The sequence below is a fragment of the Protopterus annectens genome, chromosome 14.part0 (assembly GCF_019279795.1).
Source record: "Protopterus annectens isolate FY-2018-M chromosome 14.part0, PAN1.0, whole genome shotgun sequence".
NCBI classification, from domain to species: domain Eukaryota; kingdom Metazoa; phylum Chordata; order Ceratodontiformes; family Protopteridae; genus Protopterus; species Protopterus annectens.
The window spans coordinates 932,224,975-932,250,792 of NC_056748.1; the positions used below are offsets into that span (position 1 = coordinate 932,224,975).

Below are 25,818 nucleotides of genomic sequence, written 5' to 3' on the forward strand. Positions count from 1 at the left end.
GGAACGAAGGTCGGGTGGCACGATGCCAGGGTAATCCTATAGGCTAGGCTTGTAAAGGCTCCAGGGCCATTAGCCTAGTACAGACCTATGAACCTATGAAATGTTCCTTCTATTGGTTCTACTGGCACACCAGCCAGGTGGCCATATGCATGACACCCCTCCCCCACTATGGATGTTCAGCTTCAATTTCTGTGTTCTGTTCCAACTCTCCTTTTGTGTACTTAAACAACTGTTTCTTCTTTGAAACTGTAACAAACTGCTTGCTATAAATGTCGCACACAGTTGCTACAGTTTATATCCTGCTTGCACAGAGAGCTCTTAATTTTAAACTGCAGCAAGCTGCTTGCTACAAATGCAGCGAACAGTTGTTAAGAGTTTATATTCTGCCTGCACGGAACTCTATGGCACTCATGTTTTATTAAAAAAAAAAAAAAAGACCTTATATTAAACTGTAGCTAGCATTTGCACACATGGAGCACTGCAAAAGCCAGTATTGGACTAAAGACTGATTGGGATGCTGCACAGATGATGGCTCCCACCCAACAAATTATGCTTGGGGCCACTGCCCCTCTCACTCCACCCTAGCTATGCTTCTGGTCTGCTATGTAATACAGGCAAAAATCCCTTCACCATTATTGCTTCTCATGAATGAAACATTCTATTAAATAGTAAGACCAAAACTGCTGAAACCAACGTGGGTTAAAACAATTGCTAACATATAATATCACTATCACTGTAAGTAGTTGTACATTGACAAACCCAGTGTAACTATTACAAAACCTTTCCTTAAACAGAGGCAAGGACTTTCAACTTACTTTCAAAAGTGTAGTTAAAGAATTTTACTAGTAATAACATTCCAGATACTTTCAAGGGAAAAGTCAACCTAATACAGGAAGTAGTTACATACAAACATTATTAAAGGAGTTATCTGAACACTGGAAATTAATTCTACGTGAGCCTGGGATCAGAAATAAGCAAAACCATCTCATACTACAGTCCTCCCAAGTTTATAGAGGAGTATTCTTCTCTATTATTGTCCAATTACAAGAAAACATACTTGTTATGTATACCCGTTGGCAAGTATCTACAAACATGCGCATTAAACGATGAAGGCAAAGTGTTGTGTGGGTCTACAGTAATCTTAGCTTAGCAAAGGTGGGGTCTCAGCATTGTAGACAGTACATTTGCTGGAAGTTAAGCAAAGCAGATATCCAACAGAGGGGTAACAAAGAAAGAAGGTGATCCCTGGAATATATGACATATTGATGTTCTTTTACTCCTTGAAGGCTTGAGTGGAGAGCCGAGACGTTAGAGCTGTATTTTGAGCTCCTATTAATGTCACAAACCAGGTTGAGGTCACGCCTGCAGGTTACTCAAGTGGAGCCTGAGTTGCGGATATGCAGCAGTCCCATCATGGTGGGGTCTGAGATTGCTTTGCATGCCAGACAGAGGTCACCTCTGAGGAATCTGTATGAGACTGAGTAGAGGGACAGGGCCTTTAGCCTATCTGTGTAGGGTAGATGTTTGAGGCCCTGTATTCTCCTAGTGAGGAACCTCTGTGGTCTCTCCAGCTGCTACATGTGCTTTTTGAAGTACATGCCGAAAAGGGCATTGCACTCAATAATGAGTCTTATAAGGGAAGAATACAGGGATGTTAAGACCTCTTTGTCCCTGGATGAGATACCCTTACTAATGAGGCGGGTCATTTAGAAAGCATTCTGTACAACGGATGCAATACAGTGGTCAAAAGTCAGTTTGCTATCAACCCAGATGCCCAAGTCCCTCACGACCGATTGCATGCTTAGGACCTTGCTATTAATGTGATAACTTGTGGAGACATCACTCTCCCCAAAGGGGATGATGATGCATTTTTTGTCAATCAATTTGAGGCCATGTTTCTGGCATCAGTCATTTGTTTGGGTGAGACCCTCTTGGAGGATGCTCACATAACTAGGGGAATTGATGACAGTGCCCAGCTTGCAGTCATCTGCAAACTTGGTCAGCCATAGTCCACTGGTTTTGGCCTGCACCACAGAAAAGTACATCCTAAACAACAGAGGCCCAAGACTGATCCCTGGGGTACACCACTTGTTGCGTGTCTACTGCTTGAAGTGGCTTCCCCTATTTTGAGTAAGTGGGTTCCATCACTGAGCCAGTTTGCTACCCATCGATCTCCTATCAGTGAGCCAGTTTGCTACCCATCTTACCTCTCAGACACAGTACTTTACTACATTCCAAGTATCCGCAGCTCCTACTCCTAATAATCCACATCACCACCACCATCCATTCCACCCATTTTTCAACATAGGGTCAAGGTGTCACTTGACACATCACCACCTCTCTCAGTTCAGCGCCACTGTCCTAGTCTTGCCTGATTGTTCCAGGTCTTTTTCACACAATCCATCCATCTCTTTGCTGTGTATCCTCCTCTTCTGCTTCCCTGTGCATGTGCCTGAACCACTTTAATATGTTCTCTTTCACCTTCTCTGCTATTTGAGCTACTCTGGCTTCTGCTTGGAAGCCATTATATTTCATTCATCTATTTCAAACCTGTCTCAGACATTTCTTCAACGGCTATGTTTTCACAGCCCTGGTTCCTGTACCACAGAAGCACTAGTTATACAGTTTGTACATCTTACTTTTCAGCTTCTTTGTCACTATTCCATCACACACTACCCCTTAGAATCAGCTACAGTTGGCTACAGCCCCTCCGATTCTAACTTTAAACTCCTCATTTAGACTTCCCTTCTCCTTAACCACTCCTTCTAGTTGGTTGAAGCTGTTAACCTGTTCCACTTTTTCTGTTCTATTTCAGTTTTCAGCTTCGTTTTGATTCCGACATTTTGTCCATAACAGTTGTCTTACATGTACTGAAATTCATCCCAGGAGACTTCAGTTTTTTGCATTCATTCCCCAATTATTTGCTAGAGTTCATGTTAAGTCTGTAATGCCACATTACCTGCATACATATGTTTTGTTGATCTCTACCCTCCACCCTACTTGCTAATGTAGTCCATCACCGGTATAAACAGTAGTGGACTCAGAGGTGAACCCTGATGAACACCAAGTCCTACTGGGAATCTGTCTGTGAGTTTGAGCGTTGGTCGTATGTTTATCATTGGATCCTTGTACATAGCCTGCTCTACTCCTAAGAATGTTTCTGTGTTTTTCAACCATCAGAAAACGGTCTAAATCAGCTTTCTTTACATCTTGTCATACAATTTCTTAAAGTCTGAGAATGCCCAGTTGTACTCTTTCCTTTCACTAGCTTCTTCTCCACTATCTGTCTTACTGCAAACATTACGTTTTTTTGTGCTGCATCCTTCTTACTTTCTGTGTATTCATTTATCAATCACCCACTTCAGCACTTTTATGCACTGTGACAAGAGCATGAGACCGCTATACTGCCAACAGTTGTGAATGTGTACAGTAAAAAAAACACATCAAGGAAATGGATGTCAGATGATATGACGAAGTACATGGTGGTAAAATTACAATCCTATGCACCAGCATACATACTCAGAGTGTAGTTAAAGCCACACTAATGTATGAATAATAGTACACTGATCAACTTGTACATACACAACAACTAGAAATCAACATCTCATTCTTACACTGCTTAAGGTGACTGTCTGACTCCAGGTTCCTCTGTATCATGCAAACCAAGTAACTGAGAAACTTTGAGACTAACTGTTCTCATCATGGACCATAGTGACAATTCTACCTAACTAGGTTAATGGAGATTGAGGTATAGTAGTCGTTTTAGATTATGTCACTAGGAACTTGAACATAACCTGCTCGAGAGTTTGCTTGCAGAGAATCTCATCAAGAAACCACAACTCAACACCGACATTCTTGGACCATTAACCTCAAACAAGACAGGATTAGTCAGAAAGTGCACAGAATATATATATATATATATATATATATATATATATATATATATATATATATATATATATATACACACACACACACACACACACACACACACACACACACACACACACACACACACACACACACACACACACACACACACACATACTATGGTAACCCTACCTATTAGTAAACAAACTGAAACACTGCAATGCATTCAGTTTAAACAAACAGTATAGAAATAATAAGCCAAAAAAAGCAGATGGAAGATCCCATCCAAAAGTAAATAACTGCCTACCATCACCTCTGTTAAAATGGAAAACTTGAAATAAACTAATAAAAAATCCAATACTATAAAACTTACTAAAATCAATATTACAAACCATAATTTGCTAACAATAATGCAGCAAAATAACACTAAATACATAATTCATACTTCTTCCTCAACATGTACCCACAGTACAGGGCTGTAATCATTTACCTATCACAACTTGACACTCCAAAAATAAAAAGTTAAATTTACCATTAAAACACACCAGCTAAACGATTCAAAGAAAAGAGTCTTCTGGTAGCTGTATTCGTCTTATACAAACATACCAATTTCCAAATAACTACCCTCAGAAAAAATAGCCATGTAGCTAGTACCCATAGAACAAAGCATGGCCATTACCCCTAGCACAGGTCTCAACATAACCGTTTATCCTTTTACAAGAAATGTAATATAAAAAAGATTGCCATAAACTCTCTTCCAGCTTTTCACTCTGTTTTCTCAACTGAGTCAAAAATTCTGCAGGAAGTTCAAAACATGCCTAATCTCCGGCAAAGCCAAACCTCACAAATAATGTCTTCTGCACCACTTTTTATGAAGTGAAATTACATTCCCTTCATTGTGAAGCATTAAAATAATGTGAATCTATTAGATAAAAAATTTATCTCTCTTCACTGCCTCTTTAACGTGAATGGGGGCATTTTCACCTACTTTAACTGCTCCATTGAGATGAATGGGTAAGATTTTCACCTCCTTTTACACCTACTGTGGAACTGTCTTTGCCACTGAAAAGTTTTGTTTCAAATGAATATTCAAGTGATTAATGAATTCCAACACATTGCTAAGATCGCTAAAACCCAGTTTATAATAAATCAGTTAAAAACTGCTATACTATGACTTTCCTTACCACACAGTACATTTCATGAAAATTTTCATTATTCTTATAGTAATTACAAATGTTACTCAAAATGTATGTAATGACATAATTTACAAAAATTGTGACTCGTTTCTAAAGACTGAAATGAAAACTGACAACAATATTTTGAATTGGCTATGTATGACTGCCAGCATTAGCAATAATTTCAAATGAGCATATTTTATTAGGATCCATGCAGGTGATTATATGTTACTGTTCCTCAGTAGCAGATGGCAGGTAATAGAAACAAGAGTAAAATCATTCTTTAGTTACAGACTTTATGAACTACATTTTAAGCAAGAGTGTTGCTAAGCATACCTAGTGTACTCAAGTGAGTACTTTTATACTTAGCATCTCTCAGAAACTCTATGAACCAAAGAGCGCAGAATATTTAAAGCTGTCCAAATTAGTGTATTCTGCTTACAACTATGCATAACATGCTTAAACAGGAAGTAATACACCTCTAAATAGAATCTTTTATATATATATCTATCTATATCTATATATATATATATAATTTGCAAGAGTTGAAAAAGAATGTGCTTTTCCAAAGTGTGACATTCCGAAGGTTGGTTATAGTCCCTGGCCCACTGTTAGTTAATATATTCACAGTTTCCACACAGTAACTAAACAAGCCACTCTTGTTTAATATACAGATGATAGGACTCTTACCTACACTGACCATACACTCACAATGTAACAAGTAATCACCCAACTCTTTCTTAGCTATAGAATACTGGCTTCCTAAACTCAAATAAAACCAAACTAGTGCTCTTCACAACCAAGCAGTGCACAGATTCGAAATCTGCCTTATATATTTTCTTAGCCAACAATACCAAGACAAACTATCACTCAAACCAAACTACTGGGAGTCCAAACTGAAGACAATCTAGCAATTAACCAATGCCTACTTCAAGCCATTAAAAAAACCCATATGAAATTTTGTTCACTACACACAGCCAAAACGTATCTCATGTATACTACTACAATATTTAAGGGCAGAACAAAGATACTCCAATTTCCAATGTATGCATCACCTACTCTAACAAACTTGCAAAAAATGACAAAGAAATTAGAGACCTACTACAACAAAGTGGCTAAATTTGCTGTTAACGCCCCATACAAAACCCATCAATGTTAAGTCCTGAAAGAACAAAAGTGGCTAGAATTAACCTAACAATTAGCCACAGCCCACAAACTTCTCTATAATCCAGAAAAATGCCCTAGACTGCATGACCTCCTACAATATTATTCCTGTAGCACAGAATTGTGCTCTAGTAATAAATCCTTTCTCTTGATTACCAAGTCTAAAAACAATACAGGAGACTCCAGAAACTCACACCCATGTCTCTAAGCTATGGAACTTCGTCTCTCTCCCACTCAAACCGATCGACAAAGCAGGTTCATTTAAATCCCAACTAAAGCAATACATAATAAGTGTACTACAACTGAAAACGATTATAACTGCTTGATCTGCAATAGTCACTTTTCCCTAACAATGTAAATTTCCCTCATATTTTTTCTCTTCCCTTTTCCCCTAACATCACTTTAACCTTCATTTTAGTGCAATATCACTCTGCCTACATCCTCTCTCTCTGAAACTAACTCAACTGCAAGCTATGCTTTGTGTGTGTGTGCGCGCACACGTGTATATATATATATATATATATATATATATATATATATATATATATATATATATATGGATTCACTTTATATCCTCAAAATACTGAAAAATTGAAATTCAGTATTTCAAAGTTAAAAAGTTGAATTTTTGAATCCACGAAAACTCAGAATAGCGAAATTCAAAATCTTGTACAACGGAGATTTTGAATTTCACGTTTCTACTCCAAACACACACACCATCCTCCCCACACATAAACACAAGCTCTCTACTGCATAAAAGCAGGGGGGCTCCACCCATGTAGAGGGCTGTGTCCCCGACACCTCTCTACTTGAATATTCTCACTTCAAGGTTGCACTACATGCAAACACACACAAACCACCACCACACAAGCTACATTCTCCTCGCACACACACATCACAGCAACAAAACACACTGACACACACCACAGCCCCTACCCAAAACCATTAACGCACACACACTTACCTGAATCCATAACCTCAGCAAAACCTCAGAAGAACGAAATTCAAAACCTCCGGTATTCAAGGTTTTGAATTTCACGCTTTGAGGTTTCGCTCTTCTCAGGATTCCACTTTATGGGCTCGAAATACTGAATTTCAATATTTCAGTATTTCGAGCTTCTAAAGTGAATCCATATATATATATATATATATATATATATATATATATATATATATATATATATATATATATATATACACACACACACACACACACACACACAAAACACCTACCTAAATATTACTATTTACTAAATCTGCACGATTCTACAAGTGTAAATATCATGACATTTAGTAACAATGTGAACATCAATTAATTCAGTGCTACAATTGTACTTACAAGGTTTCTTCTCCGGCCTCCAGTGAAAATGGGTTATGCATCCACTTAGACATTCCCAGTCAACAAAAACAAGCAAGAATGTATTTTTGACAGAACACAAGACTGTGTGTGCTTGGAAGTGATTAAATGTTGCTAAGGGATGATGGAATCAAAGACATTCCAGCAGGAGTGAGTGAGTGTGTGTATGTATGTGTGTGTGTGTGTGTGTGTGTGTGTGTGTGTGTGTGTGTGTGTGTGTGTGTGTATGTGTGTTTTCCTTTTTGTTTGTTTATTTATTTATTTATTGACATTTGTTGACTAGGAAAGTCTACTGGGTCAGAAACCCATTTTCAGTAGAGGCCTGGGGAGAAAAGCTCCAAATACAGATATAAAAACTTATACAAAAGTAATACTCAAAAAAATATAGGCAATGTTCAGATGTTTGGTACAAAATAACATAAGAATTACAAGTAATAATATTCAAGAAGTCTGACATAAAATCATTCCATTAGTATGTTACATACAGTGTTTGTGTAGGGGAGTTGGCTCTTCATGAAAAAAAATAAAAGTTCATATGTAGAAAATGAGCCCTACGATTGTATTAAAAATAATTCTCTATGCCTCCTTGACAAAACATGTCTAAATTCAACAGGGCTCTTAGGCAGGGTTGGTGTTAGCATTCTGGTAGACCCCAGAAAATGTCAAGTTAGGAGCCCTCTTGGCACTTCCACTCTTAAGTATCACTCTGTCACTGACACCCCTCCCAAGCAACCATTTAGTTCATGCTACAGATTTTTAGGAGTAGTACACACAGACTGACCTGTAGCTACAATGCTCTTACGTTACGACAGATCTGTGTGCCACACTTTGTTGTCCCATCTCACAAAGGAACATTAACGGTGACTGGTGTTTACTTCCAACAATGACACATTACAACAACTCTACGTACAGTTGGACTTGGCTGAAGCAGTACCCTTGGCACTAGCTACTGTCCACTCAGGCGCGCATGTACGCACACACATACACACACACACGCACGCACATTACTTATTTTTCTTACATTTTTGCCTTACTCAACATTTTTTTAAGAAGCCATGACTTTTCATTTGCTCTGAAGTGCATTTCTTTGTATGCAAACTTTTCCTCCAATGATAGCTTGAACAGAAATTATGATTAAGGAAATAAATTCAGTGTTGCTGTTCAACTTTATTTTTACTTGCATCTTTTCCATATACTTTACCTGGTCAAGACAGGACAGTAATAACCATCTAGGAAATAACTCAATTAAGATAAAAAATTTACAAAAATGGCACTCCGAGGCAAAATACACACAAATAATCCAAAGAAAATGCTCAGGCCAGGAGATTCCGGACAGTTCAAAATATGTTTAATAGCAGGCAACACAGTAAAGTAAGACTGGTCTCAATTAAGATAAAAACAAAACAATAAAGCACAGATGCACGACCAGTAGCATAAAATAAAAACCAGTTTAATGATACGGTAAGCGCTTTCACACAGTAAAATGCGCTTCCTCAGACCACAGAATATGAATGCCACATAAACCTTTATACTCTAAAATGATGCAAATCAATCAATTATTAAATTATTAAATTAAAACAATTAAAAAATAATCTCATCTTCATTTAAAAAGACTTCTGGCGTTTAAGACAGGTTGATGGAGACTCTGCCATTTAAGCCAGGAAATTTATCTGCTTGCATGGTTATGATCCAGTGCAATTCTCTTGTCTCAGTGAAGTTTTTCAAATCTTCACCATGGCTATTTGCCGTAATAAGTTCAATAGCCCTAAAAGTAAAACGATGTTCATTCCCTGCTTCCATATACTGTTTGGCAAGTGCATTGCGTGAATCACCTGCAGTAAGAGTGTTCCCTTTTGCGTTCCATCAGAGACCTATTTGTCTTGCCAATATAAAAACAAGGACAAGCTTTACAACAGGCCAGATAGATCAAATTTCTACTATGGCAGTTTGCTTTAATGTTAAATTTATATTCAATCCGTGTGGCAGGATGTATAAACACTGGTGAACTATCTATGAAGGAACAAAAATTACATCTAGTACAACTGTTGGTTCCTGGCAAATTACAATGGCTTTTCGTGACCCTGTCACTATTTTTATAACACAATTGCCTTTTCAGGGACTTTTTATTTTTAAAAGCAACACTGGGTCTGTCACCTACTATTGTTTTAACATCATCATCTATATGCAAAATAGACCAATTAGATCTAATAATGCTTAAAATAACAGAAACATAACTGGTGTAATGAAGTAAAAGAGGGTCACAGCGTTTCATATCAACATAATTTATCCGCTTCACTTCAAGAAATTGATTAGAAAAATATGATCTACATCTGCCTTTCCTATGATTAAAACATTCACTAATATTACTGTCTACTTCCTTCTTCTTGTAACCCCTCAGTTCAAGCTCATTCTACAACTTGCCTATATCCTGGGAAAACTTCTCATCAATATTATTTAATCTTGAGAACTGCATCCCCTGTCCTTTCATAATGTTCTGGAAAATCTGACCGAGGTGCATACTGTCTCTTTGTAATAGAGTATTCTTTCTACAAGGTTTTCTGAATAATGTAGTCTGGAACCCATGTAGTGCATCTCTTTGTATAAAAACATCTAGAAAATCAAGGCCTTCCCTGGAAAATTTATGATTGAATCTCAAGAAGTTAGTCGTTGATTCTAAATATTCAACAAACTGTAACAACCGAAACTCCATTCCACATAATAAAAAAAGGTCATCTACAAATCTCTGATAAAACTTTAAAAATGAGACATATATATTGGAATTTAACAATAAAGATTTTTCCCATTGGGTCATGACAATGTTGGAGTAGCTAATGGCACATGGTGTGTCCATTGCTACGTCAACTTTCTGTAGATAGAATTGTTTCTCAAAGAGAAAAACATTGTTATCCAAAACAACCTCCAGAAACATACAAATCAAGTTGAAATTCTTTAAATCATAATGACTGTTGTTAACGAAAAACTTTCAAACCATATTGATCCCTTGGTAATGAGGGATAGCTGTGAATAAAGAGACATCCAACATAACTAGCGAACAGTCTCCTATTATAGCATTTGCTTCACTAAATCTATACAGATCTTCCAAAAACTGCTTGGTGTCACATTCAGTACTTCTGATTCCCTCACTAAAATGGGTCTAGGTTGCTTCTCTATAAAAATAGAGACGGGCTCAGTAAGCCATCCATTTCCAGAGACTATAGGTCGGAAAGGAGGCCTAGATAAGTTCTTGTGTATTTTAGGTAGTCCCTGGAAAATGCGAATTAAAGGATGCTCAACTAACAAATAATCAAAGAGTTCCTTTGTTGTCAGTTTACTACAGTAACAATCATGTAAAGCAGCATAGAGCTGATTGCTCAAACTCTCAACAAAATAATGATTCACCTCAACATAAATTTCATTATTAGATAACATATCATAGGTAGGTACTAGGCTATTGGCCCTAGGGCCTATATAAGCCTAACCAAAAAGGTACCCTGGCTTTCGCCACCCAAGAAAATTATTTTCCTGTGCCCGTCAAGCAGAGCCACAGAAGTGATCTCCAGGGTGAATTTCCTATTTCCCATGCAATCATCAAGATTTTTCTTGAGTGCTAATGAAGAGCTCTGTTTGACATAGATAGGTAGTCTGTTCCAGAGTATGGGAAGTCTCTGGGACAGGAATCTATCCCTCCAGCATGTTCTGTTTATTGTGGTGACAAGGTTTAGGTCCCTAGAACGTGTAGCTCGGAGAGACTGGGAATAAGTGAAGCATGTCCAACAGCTCTGGGTTTGACACAGCTTTGTATGTTAGGCAGAGATCGCCTCTGAGTAGGCGATATGCGATGGAGTAAAGCTGAAGTTTTTTGAGATGGTCTGCATAGGGCATTTGTTTGAGGCCAGTAATCCTTTTTGTGAGGTATTTCTGCAGCTTTTTCAGTTGCTGTAAATGTCTTGTGAGGTACATACCAAAAGGGGCGTTGTACTTTATAATGGGTCTAATGAGTGTTGAGTAGAGGGGAACAATGACTTCTTTTTTTCTGGATGAGAAACCTTTTGTGAAGAGGTGTGCCATGTACAAGGATTTCCTGACCACTGTGGCGATGTGATTATCAAAGGAGAGACTACTGTCCACCTGTGTCCCAAGGTCTCTTATCACACTTTCAGTGTTAAGTAGACTACCGCCTATGTGGTAGTTCATGGTACAGAGTTTTTAACAAAGGGGATGACAATGCACTTTTTGACATTAAGCTTGAGGCCATGGCTTTGACATCAGGCATCTGTCTCAATGAGGCCCTTTTGCAGGATGTCTACATTGTTAGGAGTTTCGATTATTGCTCCTAGTTTGCATTCATCTGCGAACTTAGTTAGCCAAAGACCTTCTGTGTTAGCCTGTACTTCAGAAAAGTAGATACCAAACAGGAGAGGACCCAGGACTGAACCCTGTGGTACTCTACTTGTCACTGGTCTGAAGTCGGATTTGGAGTCGGCTACTTTCACTGTGTGGGTTCTGTCAGTAAGCCAGTTGGCAACCCATCTTGTGACATAGGGATTTATACCAAGTTTAGTGAGTTTATCTATAATTCCAGAGTGGGGGATGGTGTCGAAAGCCTTGGCGAGATCTAGACAGGCTGTGTGAACCACTTTACCCCAATCTATTGCTTTGGTGACTGCTTCAAAGACTTCTATCAGGTTTAGGAGACATGATCTGCCTTTTACAAACCCAAACTGTGTGGGGTCCAGAGTTTGGAGATTACCAATATCTTTGTTTATGAGTTCCATGACGATACGTTCCATGGCTTTGCAGACTACGTTCGTCAGACTAATGTGGTGGTAGTTCCCGGGGTCGGTTGTGGCTCCCCCTTTGTGGAGTGGGATAACCGTCGCAGTGCGCCATTCAATGGGCACAAAGCCTAAGGTGAGGCTAAGATTGAACATGGTACTTAGGTGAGGTGACAGCTCATTCTGTAGTTCGTGTAGAGTGCAGCCTGGAATGTTGTCAGGTATCATGGATGCTGTGTTCTTGGCTTTGGAGAGTGAGGTTTTTACCTGTGCTGCCGTGATTACAGGAACTTTGCATTCTTCCGGTAAAGAGATGGGCCCTTTAGGGAGTGACAGGGGGGTAAAGTTAGCACAGAACCTATCTGTCAGGATGTTGGCAATATCAGTTGGCTCTGTATATTTACTGCCATTGTGCTGTAATTCAGAGCAGATCTGAGTGTTGCCATTGAGATTCTTGACATAGCTATAGAATGCTTTGCGGTTGTCTTTAGAATCAGTGGCGATTTTGTTTTCATAACTAGCTTTGGAGGATTTTATGAGGGATATCAGCTTCTTACTGAGGCTGACCAGGGAGTTCCTCCAATCATGGGATTTTACTTTTTTTGCAACAGTTTCTTTCTTCTGTTGTAGAGTTTGTTTATGGCAGAAGACCACCAGATTGGCTTCCTTTTTTTGGAGGATAGCATCTTGGTTCTGTTAGGGATAGCACAATCCATGCACTGGTGTAAGTGCTTATAAAGTGCATTTGTGTAGGATTCAGCAGTCATACCTCTGTTGTCCAGCTGCATGGGTGTCATGAAGTTTGCCATTTCTGTCTAAGCATGAAGTTGGCTTTGGAGAATTTTTTTACAATTGTTTCCCTAATGGGGGTGGGGGTGGGATGTGGATGTCTAGGATGATTAGCTTGTGGTCGGATCTGACCAATGAGGAATTGACCTCTGGTGTGGAACATAGGTCACCTTTGTTGGTAATGACCAGGTCTAGGATACTGGTGCCCCTGATGGGGGTGTGGATAAGTTGATCCAAGGCATTGGAATTTATGAATGCCCAAAAACGTTCAGCAAAAGAGTTGGTACATGAGTAGTTTTCCCAGTTAATGGTGGGGATAGTTGAAATCACCCATTATTAGGGTGTTGGGTTGTACCCTAATATTTTCCAGGGTATCAAGTAAAGAGGAGTGGGAATCCTGGGGCATAGTGGGGTGCCTGTAGCAAGCTACAATTTGGATTACAGTCTTGCCCAGAGTTAGTTCAACTTGGATAATGTCGGATACATTATGCTCAGCAACTAGATTGGAGGTGTGGACATCCTTAATGAATATGGACACGCCTCCTCCTTCGGTGTTTCGGTCTGGGTTAGGTGGCTGAAAGGTGTGGCATGAATTATAGCCTAGTAATGCAGGGGTGCTCTCGGGAGCTTTGAACCAGGTCTCTGTCACTGCACAGATGGCGATGTTCTCCATTTTAAGGAGTGCCTCGAGTGAGTGCATTTTGAGGTTTAGATTCTAGCACTGAGTAGCATTACCCTCAGATTTTGCTTGCTTATAGCTGTTATGGTGGTGAATTTGTCATTTGAACCTTGCCTAAAAAAGGCACTATAGGGTAGCAAGAGCCTTCGCCAGTATCCGGAATTCCAAGGGCGACAGGTGCAGGACATCTCTGGAAAGCATCGTGGTTCTGTTGATCATGTCATCCCAGGCAGACAGACACTGGATTCCCTTAAAATGACACCAGAAGCTTAGCCAATTGTTGAAATCAATCATTCTGTCCTTGTACTGTGGTATCATTCTGGGTGATGGCAGGATGCTACTCAGGGCTAGAGTCATACCTGCCTGGGCTACAAGATCAGAGAGATCCTTCATGTCCCTTTTCATGTAGTCCAGGGAGGTACGTCTCAAGTCATTCACACCAAAATGGACAATGACAGAGTCATATTTGTACTTGTGGAGTGACCCAAGTGCGTGCGTTATGTGGCAGATCCTGGCACCCGACAGGCAGCTGACAGTAACTTTCTCCTTGTTTAGCCTGGTGAGTGGAACATCATTGTGCCTGACTATAGAGTCACCTATGACTAGGGTGTTGGGTACATTATGCCTTATGGGCTGTAGTTGAGTGGCACACTGAGTTTGTGGGCTATGTGTCATTTGGGTTGTTGCTTGCATTTCTGCTTTGAAGGTCTCAGTTGTTTCGGCAGATTTTTATTGAGAGCCTCCGTGAATGTAGGTGTGTGTTTTGTGCTTCTATGTGCGTGTGTGTTGGTGGTGTAGGTTTTGAGGGACTATGTGATGAGTGTGGTGAGGTGCAAGTGTTTACCTTCTCCTCTTGACTGACTAGTCCAGTCTTCGGTGAAGAGAGCTTTGCTTCCAGTTTGGCTATATAAGTGCATCTCTCACAGGTTGTAGTGTTGGGTGGTAGGAGAGGGTTGTCTGTGTACATGAGGCAATTGCTGCATTACCCCAAGAAGCCTAGATTCATCAGGTAGACAGGAGAAAACACCAGGAGCTGACCTTTAGACATGCATGGATAAGTGCTTATTTATTAAGTACTAAAAACGGTTTTCCTCTAGACAAGTGAGGAAAGTTGAGTCCTGTAGTAATTTATAACTTATTTAGCCCTTACAACCAGTTCTGAACAAGTGCTGAGCTCAAAGAAACAGATTTGAGTGCTAAAACTAAAAAGCTGGCGAGTTGTAAGGGAAAATTTAAAGAGCAGATTTTATGGCGTTAGGAATAGTTTAACCCTAGTTAACCGGGGGGGGGGGGGGTCAAGAGCTTACAAACAGTCCGGGATATAGCAAATCTGTATCTGGACTAGACTGGTTACAGGAAAGGGGGGAAACAAGCTTAGAATTTTTTTTTCAGTAAAGTGGAAATGGAGAAAGCTGGAAAAGAAGTTAATTCAAGGATGGTGTCCGAGTAGTAACTGTGGTCCATCACCACAATCGCACCACCTTTATCTGCATTTTTTATAATAATGTCATCATCTTGCTGTAGTTCAATCAATGCTCTTCTTTCATGATTATTCAGATTAAAAAAAGCTATCTCTAAGCTGACCACCCCTATAAGCCTCTTTAAGATCATGTTCACTTTTCTTGCTATACTTCTCAAAAAGGGGATGTAGTATAGGTTGAAATATACTAGGCTTTTTAAAAGTGGTAAATTCAGTATTATCTACATACATCATCTTAAGCATAACATTATGCACAAACATCTTTAAATCAATAACTGTTTCACTAAATTGAGAACATTGGGCCGGTATAAAAGAAAGGCCTCGTTGTAGTAATTGTTCTTGTGACAAAGTTAATGTCTTACTTGAAATGTTATAGATCAACGTGTTTTCATGTCCATCCATCCGTTTAATGTTCTGAGATGGTGGATCCCCCATATGTCTCTGACGTTTCCTTGTACGACTCAGGGATACAGGCGGACGAGAAAAATCTTTCCGTCTAATGGGTAACGGGCAGCAAAGGAGTAGTACAAGATGCTGCTACATTCGTAGTTTTCTTATGGACGTCTGGTGATTTCCTCGATTCAACTGTAGAATCAGAGAAACCATTCACATGCATAGAACATGTGGGTGTGTCTCTCTAAAGAATTGGATTGGCCGTTTTGGCCAAGCCATTTTCCGCTTTTGCATCGAAACTATTTAAAGTACTCATAGCATCAGTAGAAACACTCTTGGATATATTGTCAACATTATTCACATTAGTATCTCGCGGTCAAAGACATTGCCTTTCTGAAAATCCAGCAAGTCTCTCTTTAGTTTTTTATGTTTTTAAGCTCAGAGCCATTGTTCAAATGAATAGACATTATCTAAAACATTGTCAAGTTCATGCAAAAAATGATCACTGAACAGACTCAGTAGTTCAGCATATTTCTTATTAACATGTTCAATCAATTCAGTCTCAATCGGTTTGAAAAAAATCTAGCAGCAGATGAATGTAGTTAAAAATACATTCGATGTTAAGTTGCTGCCATTTACTTAACAACTGAGGATATGTTTCACTGTAGGTAGGCATGTTAAGAATGTCATGGCCCAATGCGAAAAATCTTTTGTGTTAAATTCCAATATATATATGACCCATTTCTAAAGTTTTATCGGAGATTTGTAGACAACTTTTTTTTTATTTTGGGGTGGAACTGAGTTTCAGTTGTTACAGTTCGTTGAATATTTAGAATCAACAAATAATTTCTACATTAGTCGGAAAACCTTGTAGAAAGAATACTCTATTACAAAGAGACATCATGCACCCCGGCCAGATTTTCCAGAACATTATGAAACGACAGGGGTGCAGATATCAAGATTAAATATTGATGAGAAGTTTTCCCAGGATATAGGCAAGTTGAAAAATGAGCTTGAACTGAGGGGTTACAAGAAGAAGGAAGTAGACAGTAATATTAGTGAATGTTTTAATCATAGGAAAGGCAGATGTAGATCATATTTTTCTAGTCAACCTCTTGAAGTCAAGGCCGATAAATGATGTTGATAGGAAACGCTATGTCCCTCTCTCACTTCATTATACCAGTGATGTTTCTGATATTTTAAGCATTATTAGAACTAATTGGTCTATTTTGCATATAGATGATGATGTTAAAACAATAGCAGGTGCCAAACCCAGTGTTGTTTTTAAAAATAAAAAGTCCCTGAAAAGGCAATTGTGTTATAAAAATAGTGACAGGGTCATGAAAAGCCATTATAATTTGTCAGGGACCAACATTTGTACTAGATGTACTGTTTGTTCCTTCATAGATAGTTCACCAGTGTTTATACATTCTGCCACATCCAACTGCCGTAGTAGAAATTTGATATATCTAGTATGTTGTAAAGCTTGTCCTTGTTTTTACATTGGCAAGACAAATAGGTCCCTAATGGAACGCAAAAGGGAACACTCTTACTGCATTAATATTGGTGATTCATGCAATGCACTTGCCAAAATTATATGGAAGCAGGTAATGAACATCACTTTACTCTTAGGGCTATTGAACTTATTATGGCAAATAGCCATGGTGGGGATTTGAAAAACTTCACTGAGACAAGAGAATTACACTGGATCATAACCATGCAAGCAGATAAACTTCCTGGCTTAAATGGCAGAGTCTCTATCTAACCTGTCTTAAAAGCCAGAAGTTTTTTTAAATGAAGATAAGATGATTTTTTTTAATTGTTTTAATTTAATAATTGAATAATTGATTGATTTGCATCATTTTAGAGTATAAAAGTTTATGTGGCATTAGTATTCTGTGGTCTGAGGAAGAACATTTTACTTTGTGAAAACGCTTACCGTATCATTAAACTGGTTTTTATTTTATGCTACCGGTCGTGCATCTGTGCTTTATTGTTTTGTTTTTATCTTGGATTTTGTCTTTGAGCACAGTTTATTCCTTGGGGGATGATTGTTTTTCTTCAATAATTCAATTAAGCCGCCCCCCCCCCACAGAAGCTACAGGGTTACAGATGCTCTAAAATAGCCAGGGCTTAATGTTCAAAGCTGGAAAAATAGTAGCTCACAATAAACTAACAAGGCAACTGTTTGTGAGCACACACAAATCCCGTCTATGACTACTGCCTCCCTATCCCCCTCAAAAATACAATCACTGCCTGTGCATCCCTCTTGTGTTAGACTGGGATGAAAGCAGGAAGGTGTTGCAGGGCGCTGAGATTTACTTTTTGAAATAGACACGAATGGGAAAAGTTCATTGATCTGATTGTGGGCCAAGGAGGAAGACAAGCTGAAGTCACCAGCTGGACCTCGGGACAGTGGATGTGCTGTTGTGCTGCGTTTGCATTTCTTTTGTACATGGTGCGCCATCTCCATGTTCATGGTGGTAATGCTACTGGGCTGCCTGTTGCTGGGATGTAGAGCTAACCTTTGTTGGGCTACTATGATGGTAGTGGTTTGGTTGGTGAGTCCAAAAGAACACAAAATTCAGGAAGATGAATGCAAAAGAAAATATGCATTTATATGTGATCAAACAAAGTGCACCATGTTTGTGAATGCCCATACTTTGAAAACTGCACAGGGCACACTTACTATGCCACTGGATGAGGTACAGGCCACCTTGCTCTGCACCAGTCATCTCAAGTTCATGAGGTTTTTTTTTTGTACTATGTTCAGGTCTTGCAGACAATGAGGAACACTGACTCCTTCACACTTAAAACACGGACTAAGTCAGCAACCTGTCATGCCTGACATTGTATCCCCAGATATCTCCACCCTATCTCTATGGAGAGTGAAGGACACCTTGTAGAAGGTGACCTAGAGATGTCACTAGTGAACTCCAGACACCACTCAAAAATGTGATGGAAGTCTCCTTCTCCTTCCCTAAGAATGGTCTGGAGAGCCGGTGATGACCATTGAGGACTACAGCAACTTATTACCTGCAGTACACAATGGACCATCTCCTTGTGTCTGATCAAGTCACATGATCTACTGTCTCCTGCTAAGAGATCACTAGAGGACTTTGATTTCCATTTTCAAGTAATTGCTTTTTTGGCAGCCACCAGAATTAAACGTAACAAAGCCTTACTATGTATAGGCAATTCAGATCCTGTGTCCCAGCTCAAAAAAATCGTTTCCCTACTTACACTCATTTTCTTGCCCAGCATTCCTGACAGAGTATTCTGTAAGCAATTTTTAAAGTCTGACACTTCATACTCAGAGAACATATGTTCCCAGGTATGTTTTCTTCCCCATCACAACTCCAACATTTGTCATTTACCTGAGGAAAAATTCTTTCTGATTGGGATATAAAAGTACCTATGCAAAAATGTCCAGGCAAAAATCTTAAATCTTCTAGACACTGAACATTTGGGAGCCATACAAACGTCTTCCCACTGTTTCTTTGGAAACAGTGATTAGATAAGCAATTCACAATCTTTTCTGATGATCTCTGATTTATACAGTTATTGTGCAATATTTTATATATCCTACTAATCATCCCTTTTTAACAGCAGCTTCTGTTCAAGAATCAGCTAAAAACTCAACCAGTGCAGGTCTTTCATTTAGGATTCCCCTATCCCTTTTTCTGTACTCTGCCTTCCAAACATCTTCTTGGCCTCTTCCCATTCTATTACCTTTCTCTCTCTAATTATTGGTTCCCAATACCTTACTTCCTTTGTTAGCTTCCTTCAGTAAACTCCAGTACCGCTTGACTATTCTCTGTTCCCCTAATTACAATCATCCATATCGGCAGAATCTCCTTTCACATGTTATCTTAGATATTAATTAGTAAGCTTCTGTCACTTTATGAATATAATATTCTGTATGACTATTTTCTTTAAAGATCTGTATTAAAAATGCAACTTTTTCCTTATTTCTTGAATTCCTCCTCTGCTTCATCATCAGCCCTTTTCACTTTGACTTGTAGCTTTCTGCTTGGGTTATGTATAAGAGCCTTAAATATGTAGCTTTAAATTATCCCTTCAAATCAAGTAATCTTAAATCTCCTTATTCTATTGGAAAGCTCACCTTAACCAATTTGACTCTTACTTCAACTCTCTACTAATTACTGTCTACAACTTTTCCTCTGGTAGATAAAAAGTATGCCTGACCTGCTTATAAAACTAAAGGGAATAAAAACATTTAGGTAAGCGATTCCAGTGTCTCATTTTTTGTATTATCTTTTGTTTAGTCTTTCCCCACATATCCTTAGCTGCCATAACGGTACCCTTTTTAACGTATACTCCTAAATACTTCATTTTATAATGTCCCTATAAATAAAGGTATTGCTAAACTAATTAATCTGTGGGTGTGTAGTTTACCGCTGCAGACTTTGTTTACTCTTCACAAATGTTATATCTTGAAAAAACCCATAATTGTCTCAAAATGTTTCTCAAAACTAAGATGTCCTTTTCTGGTTCCATCAGGTACAAAACATATCTGCAAATAAAACCAACTTTTCTTGAATACCATATCAATTATATCCTTGCATTTCAGAGTTCCTTATTTTCTTTGCCAGTGGTTCTAAAATATAATGCAAATAACAAAGGGGAAGGGGGAAACAGGATACCCCTGTCTGGATCTGCTTTTCAAACCCAACTTATCAAAGAAGAACCCCCCCCAACTTTGATTTTTGCCTCTTATCCCTCATATATCGTCCTAATTAACCTTATTACTGTATCAGGAAATACGAATGCTTCCATTGTCCTAATCATAACACCCCAGCTTATTCGGTCGAATACTTTCTCTGCATTAAGATCCACCAGCAACAGTGACCTTTTCTTATATTCTGCTTTCCTCTGGCTCATCATTGTTCTATTAATGTTGTCAAATGTTTGTCTCCCCTACATAAAACTACACTGATCCATATCTATCAATTTTGGGGACACCTTTGCCATTCTTTTAGCCTTTACAAACACTTTATAATCATGGCTTAAAATTGAAACGGGCCTATATGAATCTGGATCTGATGAGTCTTTACCATCTTTAGGTATTACAGCCACAGCATTTTTTTCCAGGATGTTGGTGCTTCCCCCTTTTTTTTAAAAGACTGTTAAACAAAACCTACCAGATTTTTATCACTTCCTTTCCTCCTACTTTCAAACATACACTGGAATACCATCTATTCCTAAAGACTTTCCTGCAGACTGGTTATACATCACCATTTTATCTAATCTCCTCCTACCTTACTTGTTAATTGTTCAGCCTAACCTACCTCTAACTTTGGCACATTTAAGTTTTTCATAAATATTTCCATTTGTGCTTTATCTTAATTTCCTCCACTTCTCTGCTTTACATAAATAAAAAAAAATCTGAAATATCTAATATTGCTACAGTTTCTCTGCTTATTTTTCTTGTAATAGGCTCCCTAAGTTTGGCAACAACCATGTTTACTTTTAGTTACAAAAGTCATTGTGCGAAAAGTTTTGTGCTTTGGAGTTATTAAAAAACAGTTGCATAACAGCAATCTTTCTAAATTCATGCATATTATCCAGGTAATCCCTTATTTTCTCTTTAGTGCTCTGTTCTGCAGTTGTGCCCTTCTTGTTCTGCGAGATCCCCTTTATTCTGTAATAAATTCACCTTTGTCATCCTCTCAAATAAGTCTTGTTCTATCTTAACCGTATCTTTTTCTTTTATTTCCAGCCTACTTTTAAACTCTACTTCATTTTATCCAACTCAATAGTTATAGTTTCTGGAGTATTTTCTATATTCCCCTAATAACTACCCATTCCTTAAATTCCTCTATTTTTAACATGTAGATGGGGAAACACCAGTGTCTCATCTTTACTTCATTCCTCTGCATTTTTTATTTTGATTACTACTGGTGCATAATCTGAAATAGATGTTGGATATGTGTCAAAGCTCTCCAACTATACTTGAAGTAGTGCATATTGTAACAAGAGATAAAAACAGGACATGGGATCATTAGAAAAGGGTAGGAGTAAGTTACATATTAAAAATTAGAATTGTGGGGACAATACATGCAGAACAATATTTGGGAGGAGGAAAGAGGTTTAAGAGAAGACAGGAACTGAACAAGTTAAGTAATGCTGGCTTAATTATATTGTATAGAACAATATAGGTCATAAACAATGCATGTAAATGTGAACTTGTTAATATGGTTTGATTACTTTTTTATAAATACAGGTTTGCCTATGCCAGAAGTGATAATTCAGTAAAGGTGTTGAAAAAAAAAACAGAGATCACCAGATGAGGTGCTGCCTGCAATGACAGGCATGGAGATGGGTGGGATCCCACTCGGGGCTGGACAATTAGACCCTTTATTTTTCTCTTTACAGCATCATTTTATTCCTTCTCCTTATGTGACACCTATCCTCTGTTCTCATATACAACAAAATCACCAGGCCAAGCAGATTTCTAAAATGGATCAGAAAGCAGCTCTATCAGTCACAGACAAAAAATATAGTTTTCCTCGCCCAACAGGGAATCCCCAGCAGTGCTTTAGTTTATGCACGCTTCAGATCTTTTCAGACAAAGACAAGAACCCAGAATTTACGAATTCAGACTGTACTGAAAATCATACATATGCTGTTATGTATCAATCATGAATACCATTAAAGGGATCCTGTATTACCACAGAATCAACCTACAAGAAGCTAACACACCATCCTTACCCCTTAAAGACATCAAAGGAAATATCATCCCAAACATGCCGGAGCAAAAATAAGTGGGAATCACTTTTTGATACCTGTTTTAACTTTTCTACACATAACAAAAACCTTACATCCAAAATACTCACACAGATCCTACTATGTTAGTGTCTTACCTACACTCCTGCCCATGTTATTCAACATTACTAAAAATGCTCTCATTCCTAAAGTGGAATATGCACTACTACTTTTAAGCCTCAACTGAGCCAAAAGTACCTTCACACTACAAGCAGTCAAAACTACAACAAGCAGATTTGCTCTATTTGTTAACCAAAGAAGGTACCATTTTGACAGTATAAACGTCCTTAATTGGTTATCCATCACCGGTAAAGTTATCCTGTCTGGCATCCCTTATTTTAAAAATATTTCAGCTTGGCTACTGCACCCCCCCCCCCCCCCCATCCTCCAGAGAACAATCTTAAAAATAATTTTTCACAACTGTCTGTGCCACATTGTGGCTGAAAAGGATCAGCTGACTAGATCTATTACATAAGTAAGTTGTAGAATAAAATAAAATAAAGCTGTTGAATGCAAATGAAAGGAATCCCTAATTATCAAAATGGTGTTGCCAAGAAATAATGGTAGGAGTTGTAGGTTCTGTTTTCCTGGTGTTTTGTAGGCAATATTTCAAATTACTTTCTGTTAGATTTTTGTTTCTTCTAAAATGTTTGCTTTGGACATTTACTTAATGTACACCTATGTGTGTGTGTGTTGTGAATTTTTTTAATGGAGAAACTTTTTTTGTCTTTTTTCTAGTTAAGCTCTTTCCAGGGAGGTTCATTTGATTAGATCAAGGTTTAGTAACTTAATTTACTGCTGACCCCCTCCCTTTTTTCCAAAACTGCAATGACATGAAGCCAACTTAACATGCAAAAATTCCAACATCAGTTTGAACAATTAACTAACCAGACTGCTGCTAAGGAAAAAAACGAGGCACTGCATCATGGCTGCTAATTGTAATAAGCAGCAAAGAGGAGAGCAGCATCTTTTTCTCTAACAAATGAAATCTCACTAGCTCACTCGAGAAGTACTGGAATGCTAATTCAGCAATCCATTTTACGAAGGCAGCAACTCTTAGGTTTGCTGCATTAGTAAATGATAATTAAAAAAAAAAGAAAGGATCAATGAACGTCATTCTGCAAGTTAGTCTGCATATACTTGTAATGTGATTACAAGGCTCATTGCATTTCAATTTAAGTACTTTTTTCTCCTTCCTTCACAACCACTTTTCATTTTAGTGTGCAGCGAGTCTTTTCTTGACCATGCAAAAATAACAGTTCAGTGATCTGTTTTTCTACAAGCTGTCTTTTACACATGCAGCAAGTTCCAAAATCATTTCAGAACTTGCGTAATTGTAAAGGATAACTTGTAAAAAAAAATACATTCTGTGAATAGTCACATTTTGAGCTTTTAGCTCTTGAGAATAAGGGCTTTTAGGAGTAAATTAGCTAGAATAGAATGAAAATGGTTGTGTGTTTCCCTAGGGGAACATAAACTTTAACGGAATAGCATACTCTGCACTCATCTAGAGTAAGCCGATATGGAACGGAGGGGTTCCATAATGATGCAATGTAGTGGGTGTTGCTGATAAGAAAGTTGTCACTACCCCTTTCAAAAAGAGTTAGACCCAAATTTTAAACACTGGGATTGTCCCTTTAAGATAACTTGAATGTAGTATCAAAAATGTCTGTTACATTTAGAGAAAAGTCAGAATTTTTTTCTTGTAATCCTTGTCAAGTATATTCAACATACAGCTAAACTTCTTAGCCCAAGAAATCTGGATAAAGCCTTACATAACTGGGGGACAACTTATACACTTAGAAAGTAGCTAGAATATCAGGGCTTGTATTAAAATGTATTTTCTAAAGGACATGGAGTCTGAAACTCAGACGTGTGTCATTATTTAGTGATTTCATTCCTCAGATTATTCCAGTGATTTGCCAGAAAAAAAACAAAACCCCCACACAATATTTGTGTGACAGACCAAAATTTTGAGGCAAAACATTTTGCAAAAATCTGTACAGTTAAGAGTTATGATCACATTTACCAAATTGTTGAGGGAGGGGACTATCAATTATCTTGGACTACAAAAAGATACTTTGAACAAAAGCCTGCAATTTAGCCATCGTTTTGGTTACAGCTGTACAATTTCTTAGTATACTGTAAAACAAGCTCTAAGACATAGATGAGAGCCATTCAAGAAATAAAAGAAACAGTCCCGTTACAGAAGGTACACAAGATGACAGTGACTTACACTAACCCCATTATATGTCAATGGGATGGGAATACACTACTACTTCCTTATGTCTAGCATGACTTATATAAAGCAGACTTGAAATGGATTATGGGAAAGAGAAAGGCTTGAAGAAAAATAAGATCACATTGATATGTCAAGCCCCAATGACAGCCATTTTGCAGAAAACATTAAAATTCTATAAGAAGCGGTTGAAATGATTTTGAGGTGCTAAAATAGCTAGGAAAACAGAGATACGTGTGAAAAAACATACTTTTTTATTTGTAAGGTGGAGTTTTCCTTTAAATAATTGCAACATAAAAATAAAGTTTAGGTAAAAGCGGTACGGTACCTATAATAGCCTTCTTCCTTTCAGTTTCAGCTTCCTTTTCAACCACCTTTTGCCTCTGTGCAGAAATTAGTAGTTTTGTTTTTTCTGCTTCCCTGCAAAAGTACAATATAAACTGATGAAAAATCTAACAAAAAACCACATTACTTAAACATCCAGTTGCTGACACAATACATAGCTGTATAAATAAATGTACAAACACAAACAGGTGTGACTGACAAGCTTTAGTTACATCAAAAAGCACCAATATGTGCCATCATCTCCTTGTCTATAAACAAGAATAAATAAATGAATGAAAAAAAAAAGAGAGACTTCAGGTCAGGAATTGGGAAAAAAGGAAAAAAAAAAAGAATGCTACTGTTTCTGAAACAGGAACAGCAAAAGAAAACATATCTATACTGGATACTAAAAAGGACAGGCTACCCTTCAATACCTCCTCAAGTCCTAACTCAAAAAGAGAGACACATTTTGCATACTTCAAATCTACAATGCTGAGATCAACTGCTCTTTTCCAAAATCACTGCTGGTGTGGTTTCAAGTGTGAAATGGAAGTGATTCCTTTTGTTTTCTGTAATTCTCTTTCCTACATATTTGTACAAATGTAGAAATGGCATACAGGGTGAGTGCGTGTGTGGGAGAGTGTGTGTGTGTGTGTGTGTGTGTGTGTTTAAGAGAGAGAGGGTTTCTGAGACAGGGAGAGAGAGAGAGTGGCAGAGTTTGAGTAAAAATGCTTACTTTTAAATTTTCATTAGATTGAGTTCTACAATTTTTTAACTTGATTTC

General features: G+C 38.1%; 1 protein-coding gene across 2 annotated transcripts in view; it reads right to left on the bottom strand.

Moving 5' to 3' along the window:
- Positions 1 to 25,818, bottom strand: part of ERLIN1 (ER lipid raft associated 1) — a 610,419-nt gene that overhangs the window by 230,964 nt on the left and 353,637 nt on the right. For both annotated transcript variants that reach the window (XM_044056735.1, XM_044056736.1), the window contains exon 9: positions 25,039 to 25,130. In XM_044056735.1, coding sequence (XP_043912670.1) covers positions 25,039 to 25,130 — 92 coding nt within the window. The remainder of the gene's footprint in view (positions 1 to 25,038; positions 25,131 to 25,818) is intronic.